This window comes from Fusarium sambucinum, chromosome I, assembly GCF_050947815.1.
Source record: "Fusarium sambucinum isolate potato_lamoka chromosome I, whole genome shotgun sequence".
NCBI classification, from domain to species: Eukaryota; Fungi; Ascomycota; class Sordariomycetes; order Hypocreales; family Nectriaceae; genus Fusarium; species Fusarium sambucinum.
Genome location: NC_139294.1, coordinates 3,113,788 through 3,125,459, shown reverse-complemented (window position 1 = coordinate 3,125,459; position 11,672 = coordinate 3,113,788). Strand labels below are relative to the sequence as shown.

Sequence of the window (11,672 nt, the reverse complement as noted above, 5' to 3'; positions counted from 1 at the left end):
CAGTAGCTCGAACTGGGATTTTGGCCTGGGCAAGCAACAGCCTGAGGGGCTAAAGCATCAGATAAAGAGAAAGACAAAGAGAAAGAGATAGCTACGTGATATAATAAATACGACGGTCGAGGTTCTCGTCCTTGACGCAAACAGGTTGACTAATCTGTTTCTTCCGCATGTACATATGCTGTTTGAGACACTAATAAGTCCTTTTTGAAGTATCTCTTGATGGACTTGTCATGTCAAGAATGTTCTGATATCATATGTATAGATTATGTCTTCATAAATGAATAACACGGGTAGATCTGCACTAGTATCAAAGCGTGCTAGATAAGTCTTTTGTGAAGCTTGTGCTCCACATGCCACCTCTAGCGGCCAGTAGCCTCCAGCCACAGGCGATGACGTTGTCGATTCGGAAGAGGGAAGTAGCGTAACTGGTGCTTGACTGGGAACAGCTTTCCCAGCTTTTGCCAGGTTCAGGTCCAAACTGACCACCTTTGCCATTCGTCCTCCCTCCTACAAATACAGGCCTCGCAACTGGAAAGCTTTTCTTTCCCCTTGCAATCATTTGACTTTCCTCTCTTGACATCCCCTCAAATCCTCACGAACTCGACTTTCAGAACGCTCCCTCTGAGCTTCTCAATTTTCGCATACGAAACCACTTTTTAGCTGTTTACCCCTCGTCAGCCACCGTCACCATGACGCTCTACTACACTCTTGTATGTTGCCTACATCGCGACATGGAGCTTCAATGTTTTCGAAAATCGAGTCGCTAACTGTGGCAATCAGGTCTTTATGCTTCTCGTCTTCGAGATGGGGCTCTTCATGCTCCTGGTCTTCCCCATGCCCTTCAACGTCAAGCGAAAGATCTTTACGTACGTTATCACGAAGTCTCTTTTACTCGCGTAGCACCGTGCTAACAGCAGCAAAAGCTTCATTTCAGAGAACCCCGTCGTAGCCAAGATCCAGTATTGGATGAAGATTACCTTCATCTTTATCCTGATCCTCTTTGTGGACAGCGTGAACCGTGTCTACCGTGTCCAGCTCGAGCTCGCCGCTGCCTCCGAACAGGCCAAGCACGGAGGAGGGTATGTTACCCCAACGCAACCGCGACATTACAATTGGCCATGTTACTGACTATAGTCTCGCTTACAGTGCCGCCGTCATGGGTCACGAGCGTCTCGAAGTCCAGGCTCGCAAGTTCTACTCGCAACGCAACATGTACCTTTGCGGTTTCACCCTCTTCCTGTCACTCATCCTTAACCGTACCTACGTCATGATCATCGAAGTGATGCGTCTTGAGGACAAGGTCCGCTCTTACGAGGGTACCAAGGAGAACACCAAGGAGGCCGAGAAGCTCGCTGCCGCTGGTAAGCCCGGTGAGCTCGCCCGTCTCCGAAAGGAGCTTGAGCTCAAGGAGCAGGACCTCAAGACCCTCAAGAAGCAAAGCGAGCAACTCCACAAGAGCTACGATGAGCTCAGCGACAAGTACGCCGCTACCCAGCAGACCGGCGAGGGCAGGAAGGGCATCTAAGAAGTGTACCACGTACGCTATTTCTACCAAAAGATACCCGCCCACTCAGTGATGTTGATATCTTATTGTTGACTTGGCTGAGTTAAGGATCATTGGTGAAGTGAAGTCTGTGCCTGTCAGGGCGCCCACAACGAACAGACCTCCACCAAAAGAAGCGGAAGATGTAAAATAACGGGTATATCGGTTTCGAGGTCAAGCACAGGCGCAAAGTTGGCGATCGGACGTGTATAGGACGATCAACCATTTGAGATTGTATTCGAATTTTCATACTTATAGAATTTTGATGTTGGATCGGCCGTCTCGGTGTTTTCAGTCACCAGGGTCTGGCGTGTGCAAAATATCACTATTCAGACCATATTTTTTCGTTGCCGTATGTGATATGAGTGTCTCAATCCAAATGAATTATCATTACCTACATAATACTAGACACGGACCATGTACAATCGACGAATGATTCAATACCCTATGTCGTACTTTTCGGGAAACAAAACACCGTTGGCCATCTCTAACACAGCGTATTCAACATCGTCTTTGGCTTCATCCTCATCCCATGGCAGAAGACCCATGGCCCGCATACCATCCACACCTCCTGCTTCGCCAACCTCTCGTATAGCCTGCTCACCTCCTATAGCTACATCGCCAGTGAGGGCACCAGTAAAGTCAGGTCCTGGTTCGCCTTGTAGGAATCCCTTGCGCTGGTGGGCCAGGTAGAGTGCATTCGTCTGAGTTAAAGGGCACGCTGGAAGATATACAATCGTCGTGGCAGGTATATCTGGGCGGTGGCGGCGATCAAGAGCATATACAGCATCCGGATGCCAGACAAGATAGTCTCCTCGTTCAAGCTTTGGTATTGGAATCATGCTTCGATCCAGTTGGAGGTGAGGATGTAGAGCTCTGTTGAGCTCTTGCGTGTAGGACGGCAATGCTCCTTGAATTACAGATGATGGTGGTTCCTCAAGGATCCAATTCTCTGGTAAAAGGAAGTCTGAGCCTGAGGGCGAAGAATCTCTGGGAACAAAAAAGGGTCGGAGGAGAAGGTACGCAGTTGTAAGACGAATCATCGGACACAAGAGAAGGGTACCTTGACCAAAAGGAACATCACTCAAAGCAACCCAGCCCTGGAACATGCGGAACATGCTGCAAGAACCATCACCATTATATAAATCACTCGTCACCTTTAGTCGAGTACTGCTCTCCCATGGTTCCCAGTCTTCCCAGCGACCATCGAAAATGGGTTGATAAGTTCCAGCTGAACCATATCCGTCAGGCTCCCAACGTTCTACGCTCCCCCCATCGACATAAACGCTGAGGGAACATGCTTCATCCTCTGGTGTTCTGATTCTCATGCGGTCGGCATAGCTGACAGGAAAGTCGGGGCTCACAAGTGCTTCTGGGTCGGACGAGTGCCATAATCTCATCAAGAAACGCTGAGTATAAATGATGTTCTGGTGTGCCCGGGCTTTGATTTGTCCAGAAGACCAATAGACACCATAAAGATGAGGATCATGGGTTGGAAGCCGTCGAGCTCGAGGATGTTCCAAATGGGCTTCCGTCTCTGCCTCCCATTCTGCAGCGAGGCTACGGGGTATCACGTTTCGAACAACTGCGACACCACGGTCCTTGAGTGCGGAAGAGAATGAATTCGTCACGGAAGGGTTTTGAAGATCTTCAAAGTCGACAGAAGGGTAGATATCGGGGCCCGCCTTGGCAATGATGTCGATTTCGGCCCTCAGCTCTAGTAGTAGTCTTGTCCAGCCGGCTTTGATTTGATCTTGTTTACCCTCGATGAGATCCTTTTTGATCCGTGCGAACCGGGAAGGCAGGGGTATGGGCTCAGTAATCTGAGCAAACATGCTGCTTGAAGGTCCATGTCGGTGACCCTTTGGTGCCATATTTTGAAGCTTGTATGTATCGGAAATGGCAAATAGGTAAGTTGCACTGAACCACTGTGGGTTGGTTTAATTATATGTATATTGTAGGAGAGAAGAAGCGAAATCAACTATTTAAGTAAAAGAAGAGACGGATTTTGATGGCCACTTGGGGAAACCCCTCGATATGCTCGATTCGTGAGGTGTACAGCTTTTATACACACAGCCGACATGGCTCGTCACCACTTCACGGCGGATTTCATCAACTAGGTACTGAGCAATTGATTTCAACATATGACCCTGTCGTCTGACGGAAATTCTTCGGTTGTGAACTTGTTATTCTTCGGATTGACGCTATCACGGCCCGGGTATCCGATCCTTCGAGATATGCCGTCTTGGTTGCCTCGGTCAGCTTAGGGCGCTGTCGTGTAGCGACCAGCTATGGAATCCGACAGGCTGGATCTGATAACCCTGCACCGGAGAACTCTGTAGGTGCATGTGAAGAGGCACGTCGCCTAGTTGTGAGCGCTAGTTCATCATGTAGAACTAGCTAGGACTTGACACGTTTCGATCGACGAAGTGAAGGCTGCTCTTTGACAGCATTGTCCGCTTTCTTGGTCTCTTTTTCATCGACCTTCCTCCTCTTGGCTGGTGCTATTGTCGATGTGCTCTCCTTCTCCTTCTTGACAGGTGCAGCATCATGCGATTGCTCTGTTGGATCCGGTTGCTTTATCAAGACATATGCAACCTTTTCTATTTCACTTGCTTTCACGCCAAGCCTATTTCGCAAGTCGTCAACTTCGGAGCATAGCATGCGATACTCCTTAGCATTATACTTGATAGGGTTGTGCTTTCCACTGCAGCATAGCCACCAGAAAGCCTCGTCGGCAAAGAAGATGACCCGACTTGCGTCATGAACAGCTAAGAGTAAAGATGCTGTTGCGGGGCCAATACCTCGAAGCTTGGTTAATACATCTAGAGTCGTCACAGTGTCTGCCTTTTCGTCGTAGATTTCAAGAGCCTGTTTGATGACCTCTTGGGCATCATCCGGATTATTAGATGAGACAAGTTTCATAAGTGTTGGCCTGAACTTTCCGTGACGTCTGGTTGTTCGTTAACAGATGGTCAAGATATGGTGTAGCTTTCCCGTTTGAGAATGAGAGGGTATTACTTACAACTTCCACTCAACAAGGGTCTTGATGTCGTCAATTGTCATTGGGCGGATCCTCTTGCCGACATCAAAGTTATCCAGCGCTTCGCTGTAACGATATTCATCGAGGTCCTTGAGTGACTTCTGGCCATTCTTGACTATCACGATCGATGGCTATCAGCCTGGTTTCTAATGGGGCATCGATTACAGTGCGTATTTAAGAGTCAACCTACCGCCTTTCTCGTCAGAGATTCTTTGAATAACAGACGGATATCGAAGAAGCAGTCGATTGAACTCCTCGAGACTGACTTGATCGGCTGAGACAATGGTCGATGAGGATGCCATTGTGTGGTATTGGTTACACACGGTGGAAAGACACTTGATCTTGAGAAGTGACTGAGATGAGGGTGCAAGAAATATGAACCGTTTTGTTCTGTACTCAAGGATTCTTTTACAAGATAGAAGTTGAGTTCTCCAAGAAACCATGAGGAAAGGAGAGATAGTGTAGTTGTAGATTGTGGATGTAAGTTGATGAGTGTAGTTGTAAACGCGACGCGGAAGAAGAAAAGAGACTCGCACGGTGCGCGATGGCAACTTCCTTCTAGCTTCTATAAAATGGATGCCATCAGAATTCTGCACAGGCAAGCGCATACCTAAGGTAGGTAGCAAGCAACGCTTGTTTATTCTTGTCATAACTCATAATTTCAAAAACCACAAATCTGAATTTTATTATTGGCATAATAAACTTCAATATCTACAGCATCAAGCAATCCAGTTGTCTTCAACCTTGCCAACCAATTTCCACAACTTGTCAAAGGCATTTTCAGGATCATATTTCTTCTTCAACCCCACCAAGCGCTTAGAATGCGACCCAAATGCTTCCTCAGCTGAGATGTTACCAGTATTGGCATAGTTGAGGTAATTGCCAATGCCGTCCGCGAGGGTTTCGTCGTTATATCCCAACTTACGAACTTCATTTTGGAAAGTACGGTTAAACTGGCGAATTTCAGTATCGAGACCTTCATCTTCGTACTTGTACATGACGCCCATGACGAAGTACTTGCCGCGCGAGTTGAAGGCTGTTGACTCGACAGGAACCTCCCTGATCTTTTGGTGTGGTATACATTCGATCATCACGGCAGATTCATTTGCGCTTGGCGTGCTCTCGGTGAACGCATGGAAGCGGTCGCGTATCGCCTCAGCGGTAGAGAACTTCATGGGAAGGGTGAAGTTGGAACCACCAAGCAAGTATCGGCTTCCGGGGCCCATCTGGTCGTCTACAGCCTGGTTCATTGCAGGATAAGGCATGGACCCGACCTGTTTCATTATTGCCTCCATTTCCAAGATGGGGGCAAAATATTTGGGACCTTCTTCAGACGGGTTGTCTCCGACCTGAGCCATCCGCACAACGACAATAGGGGGTCTGGGCGCATTGGGATCTGGACCAGGAGGAACGTGTGCGAAGGCAACAAGGAGGATCTGTCTGCCATCATTGGTAGCTCCCCATGTGTTTGTGAAATCAATGATAGCTGGGAGTTTCTCGGGGGAGAAAAGGGCCATACCTCCCCAAATGTCTCCTTGTGGGTGGGCTTTGCTAGTGAACTGTGTCACAACACCGAAGCTGCTACCGGCACCTCTAAGTGCCCAGAAGAGATCTGGGTTTTCTGAGGCTGATGCGGTCACGATACTTCCATCTGCCAGGACAACTTGACATGCAATCAAGTTATCGATGGCCAATCCATGGATTCCACTCAAGATACCATAACCTCCGTGCAGGGTGAGGCCGCCGACGCCTGTGTGGGAGACAGTTCCTCCTACAGTGGCCAGTCCTTTGGCCCAAAGTGCTTCGTCAACATCTTTCCACAAACAGCCTCCCCCAAAGGTGATGGTTTGTGCGTCAGCGTCTACCGAGACATCACGCATGAGAGAAAGATCTAGGACCATACCCTCCGGCGACGGAGAGCTGGATGTCTGCGAGGAACTGTGGCCGCCTCCTTTGACATTGAACTTGATTCCATTCGAAGTTGCGAACTTGACGATGGCGCTGACTTCCTCAGCAGTCCTGGGTTGGGCTACAGCCGCCTACGAAGGAGTAAGTTGTGTGGCATATAATAACGATACACGGACTTACAGCAGGCTTGACACAAGTGCGACTCCATCTTTCGAGACTTTGATCGTATCCTTCGTCTCCTGGGAGTAGTAGTTTCCCTTGGACAAGCTTGTCACGTAGGGATGAGAACTTGCTTTGAGTCATGTTTACCTGAGAAGAAAAGTGTGACGATGGGGTAGGTGGATGAGAAAATGGACATTACAGAGCATCACAGCTGCTTTTTATATGTTTGCGCATGATGGGGACGCCAGCACTAACCATGACCCCGCTTAAACCAAGACCAAATATAGAGGACCGATGCACAGAATAGGATAATCGAATCTGACTTGACTTGGTACAACAATCCTGAAGCTATCGCCTATTCGTCGACGTAGAAAGTTGAAAGGGGCACAGATATCTATGCGCGAAGGCGTGCAGTACTAGCAGAACGTGGCGTTGTTGTCATGTCAGATATTGGCCGTCTATCTATAGGGAGGATTTCTCTTAGTCTCTTAGGGCCCTGATCGATTTAAAACATACATTTTAGCATAAACATATATAATTTATATCTTTAAGACTTTTAATTATTTTATAAAGAAATAAGATAGCTTAAATAGTAAATATCTAATAATTTAATAATATTATAAGGCTATAAGGCTATACTTTTAGATAAGCTTTTAATAAAACTTTATATTTAAATAAAGCTATATAAAATAATAAAATAATAGCAGATACTTTCTTTTTCTTTATATAATAAAATTATTAATAAAAAAAAGTAAAAATAGTAATAAAAAAGTAAATTATTTTACCTTTAATTATCTATTTAATATATTAAATTAACCTAGATTATAATTATAATATTAATACTATATTATTATACTATTTAACCTTATAACTATAGCCTTATAGCTAGGCAATATATAAGGTAATTTTACTATATATATAGTAAGATTATTAAAGTATTATATATTAGCCTAGCCTTATTTTAAGATTTATATAACTTTATAATAATAAAGCTAAAATATATCTCTATAGGCTAAAGACCTTTAATTAAAGATAGTATAATACTAGCTATATTTAGCTATAAGGTCTTATAATTCTTTAATATTCTTATCCCTTAGAGAGACTTATAGTAAATTTAATAGGAAAGGTAATAGCTTTATATACTATATTATAAGATTAGAAAAGGAAATACCTTTATAATAAGGGAGACTATATTCTATAATATAATAGGTTAATATAAGCTATAATTAATAAAATTAAAGGTATTTATTTAGACTATTAAAGATAAGTATAAGTATTCTAAGTAATAAGAAACTCTATTTAAGTTAAAGTCTATAGAGGAAGAAATTTATATATATAGTTAAGAGTTTAATATAAAGTTAAAATACTAAAGTAAAATAAATTTACTTAATACTATAGTTAATTAAACTAAGTTATATAATTAAACCTCTTATTATATTATATAATTATCTTAATCCTTATATAATTATACTATTAATAATTTCAATAAAGAAATATATATAATATACTTTAGTATATATTAAATTAGGTTTTATACTAGTTATATATAGCTTTCTATATTAAGCTAAGATAATTATAGCTACTTAATATAATAAGAAGGTAATTAATATAAGGGGCTTAAGGCAATATAATAATATAAAATCTAAAGTAATTAGCTTATAAATAGTATTATACATAATTAATTTATTAAAGAAGTTTATTATTAAACTGCTAATATAATAAGATTATTATCCTAAGACTATATATTATTACTGCCTTATCTTAATAGTTAAGTCTTTATATAAAGTAATATTATTAAAGAATTATATAATAATAGCTTTATTAATAATTATATAATTATTAATATAGGCTATTTATTCTTTAAAGTAGCTCTTAAAGTATTTTTATAAGTACTTTTAATAATATTATTATAAGTAATCTTATAAATATATTTAAAATCTATAAAAAGTTAATAATTAAAGCCGCTAGCCTATTAAAGTAATATAAAGAACTTAGGCTTAAAGCTATATTAAAATCTTAATTAAATAAGTTACTTTTTTAAGTATTATATAAGTATATAAGTAAATAGTAATTTAAAGAATAAGAGGCTATTATTAATAAAGAATATCTATATATAGCTTAAGTAATATTTAAAGGCTTAGTTTTTATTAATAAGCTTTTATATTAAAAAAATAAAATATAAGCTATTTAAGCTTTTAAAGAATTACTAGGTATTTAAAGTAATAATAAAGAATATTAATAATTAAAAATATAATTATAATATTAATAAGTTTTTTATTATAGTAAAGAACTAGGAAAAATAAAAGCTTTATTATAATATTATAATAAAAGCTATTTATTTATATAGTCTTTTATATTTAAATTTATATAATTAAGTATTTAAAGATAGCTAAGAAGTTAATATTACTTATATAAAGGCTAATAATTATCAAGGGATTAAGTTATTTAATAATAACTCTCTTTATACTAGGGATAACTTAGAAATCTTTAATTAATTGCTAATATAAAAGTATAAAAAGTAAAAGTTAACTATAAAGCCTTTTTTATTACTTATTCTTAAAAGAGATAATAGGCTTATTAAAATGCTTATTATATTAATATCTCCTTTAATATAAAGGGTATTAAATATAATAACTCTTTTTCTTATACCCTAGGTATAAAAGTAGCTATATTAATCTTTCTTTATATTGTAATTAACCTTAATAAAGACTATAATATATATTATACTTTAAAGTTAACTATAGAGTTAAATAGTATATTAATAGCCTATAAGAATAAATAATATTAAGAAAATACTTATAGATATTTAAGAATAGTTTAAAGGTAAGTATTTAATATATTATATAGAGAATTTTATAGATTATTTAATATATATTTATATAAAGGCAATTTATTATAATACTTATAAGCCTAAGTTTAAGGAAAGGTTATTATAATATACTTTAAGTATTAGGCCTAGGGAAAAATTAAATATAGCTTTTTATAATAAAGGAGATTTATTAAAATAAAAATATCTTTATATCTATTAAATAGAAATTATATATAATAGTAATACTATTAGTAATATTATATGGTTATAAAAATAAAGCTTTTAATAAGGCTAAAAGGCTAAAAGAAAAGGCTAAAAAGAGAATAGTTAGCTAGCTTATAAGCTATAGAAAATAAAGCCTATTAAAATAAAGGCTAATTAAATAGCTATAGCTAATTTAACTTTATTTAGAAATTTAAGAATAGCTTTAAAAAAATTAAGATTTTTATTAAAGCTAAATTAAAGCTAGATTTATTAATATTAAAAATCTTAATTTTTTTAAAATAGCTTAAATTATAGATAATACTAGTAGAAATAGTAATAATAAATTAAAGCTACTATAGCTAAGGTAATAGCTCTTTAGCTAATTACTTTACTATAATTAATAAAGCCTTAATACTAAAGCTATAATCTAGATTAATAGCTAATAATACTATAAAATAACTTAATTATAGCCTTTTTAATATATTTATAATAATTTAATATTAATTACTAGGTTAATTAATAGTATATTATTATATATATATATATAAATTAAAGTAATTCTATATAAATTATAGGATTTACTATAATATAATTAAATTATATTTATAATAAACTAAGAGCTTTAAGCTATATAAAAAGCCTCTTTCTCTAGCTTTAAGTCTTTTTTTCTTATAATTTAATATTAATCTTTCTATTAATAATATTAATTAATAAGCTATAAGTATAGCTAATAATAATAGTAATTAAAACTTTATTATTTATAAAGATTATATAGCTTTAGCTTTATAAGCTCTTTAATATATTAGGCTTATATTATAATTAATTACTAGTAATAATTAGATATTTAAGAATTAAATAAGGCTTAGCCTTATAACTATTCTATATATATTCTTAATAGAATTATAAATAGCTATAAATAGTATTATAAATAATTTAATTATAGCTATTTAACTCTATACTTGAAATCCTTAAGCTTAAGCTTAAATATAAAATATAATATATCTTCTTTAAGGAGATTAAGCTTTAATTAATTAATATAACTAGGGTATTTATATATAGGGTTAATAGTATACTAGGTATTTATAATAAATATATAATAAGTAAAGCTAATAGCCTAATCTATTAAATAATAACTTCTTTACCCTTAATAATATTTAATACTTTAATTCTATATATTATTAATATTAAATTATTATACTAAGAACTGCTTAGCTTTTAATAGCTATTAAAATTACTTAGCTTAAGCCTATATTAAATTTATTAATTACTATTAAAATATAAATATACTAGGTTAATTAAAATAGCTATATTAGCTAGGTTTAATAATAATAATATTAAATTCTTATAATAGCTTTATAAATATAGTATTTTATTATAGCTTTAATATATTAATATTATAATTTTACTATATTTAATAGCTTTAGCTATAGCTTTACTTTAAGCTTTCTTTTCTTTTTATTATTTCCTTTAACCCTAAAGGTAATAATAAATCTTAATACCTTTAAATTTAGCCTAGGCTTCTTTTACCTTATAAATAATCTATTAAAGTGCCTATTAAAGATTTATAGCTTCTTTTTCTATATATTTTTTATATTCTTATTATTATTTTATTATAATTTTACTATATAAAGCCTTTAAGTCTCTGCTATATAGATTATCTTTTACTTATTTAATTACTTTTTATAGGTCTTTTTCCTTTAATTTCTTTAGCTTTAACTTCTTCTTTAATAACTTTAAGAAATTCTATAGTCTTATATAAATATATATAATTTAAATCTGCAAATAAATATTATATTTAAATAGTAAAAAGTATATAATTCTAAACTTTTACTTTATATAGCTAAAGGTTAACTTTATAATTACTTATAGATATAAATAGTAGAGATTATATAGCTTTTTTTTATTCTTTAGGCTATTCTTTATTAACTTTTAATCTTTAAGGTAATATTAAACCCTAGTAAAGGGTATTAAAAGGCTACTATAAGTATTAAAGCCTATATTAT

The 11,672-nt window shown here is 36.1% G+C and overlaps 4 protein-coding genes across 4 annotated transcripts; 1 reads left to right on the top strand and 3 right to left on the bottom strand.

Moving 5' to 3' along the window:
• Positions 1 to 689: 689 nt before the first annotated feature.
• FSST1_003736 (B-cell receptor-associated protein 31-like-domain-containing protein) lies at positions 690 to 1,525 on the top strand (the record flags this gene model as incomplete). The annotated part of the gene is made up of 4 exons (XM_083229843.1): positions 690 to 710; positions 781 to 866; positions 915 to 1,079; positions 1,147 to 1,525. The coding sequence occupies 4 exons, from the start codon at positions 690 to 692 to the stop codon at positions 1,523 to 1,525; spliced, it is 651 nt and encodes a 216-aa protein (XP_083087166.1).
• Positions 1,526 to 1,980: 455 nt separating this feature from the next.
• Positions 1,981 to 3,417, bottom strand: FSST1_003735 (DUF1479 domain-containing protein; the record flags this gene model as incomplete). The annotated part of the gene is made up of 1 exon (XM_083229842.1): positions 1,981 to 3,417. The coding sequence occupies one exon, from the start codon at positions 3,415 to 3,417 to the stop codon at positions 1,981 to 1,983; it is 1,437 nt and encodes a 478-aa protein (XP_083087165.1).
• A 526-nt stretch (positions 3,418 to 3,943) lies between these two features.
• On the bottom strand, positions 3,944 to 4,888 carry FSST1_003734 (uncharacterized protein; the record flags this gene model as incomplete). The annotated part of the gene is made up of 3 exons (XM_083229841.1): positions 3,944 to 4,496; positions 4,569 to 4,701; positions 4,777 to 4,888. The coding sequence occupies 3 exons, from the start codon at positions 4,886 to 4,888 to the stop codon at positions 3,944 to 3,946; spliced, it is 798 nt and encodes a 265-aa protein (XP_083087164.1).
• Positions 4,889 to 5,305: 417 nt separating this feature from the next.
• FSST1_003733 (FAD-binding oxidoreductase) lies at positions 5,306 to 6,797 on the bottom strand (the record flags this gene model as incomplete). Its single annotated transcript, XM_083229840.1, has 2 exons — positions 5,306 to 6,625; positions 6,675 to 6,797. 2 exons carry the CDS (start codon positions 6,795 to 6,797, stop codon positions 5,306 to 5,308), a joined length of 1,443 nt encoding a protein of 480 aa, XP_083087163.1.
• Between the last annotated feature and the right edge of the window lie 4,875 nt (positions 6,798 to 11,672).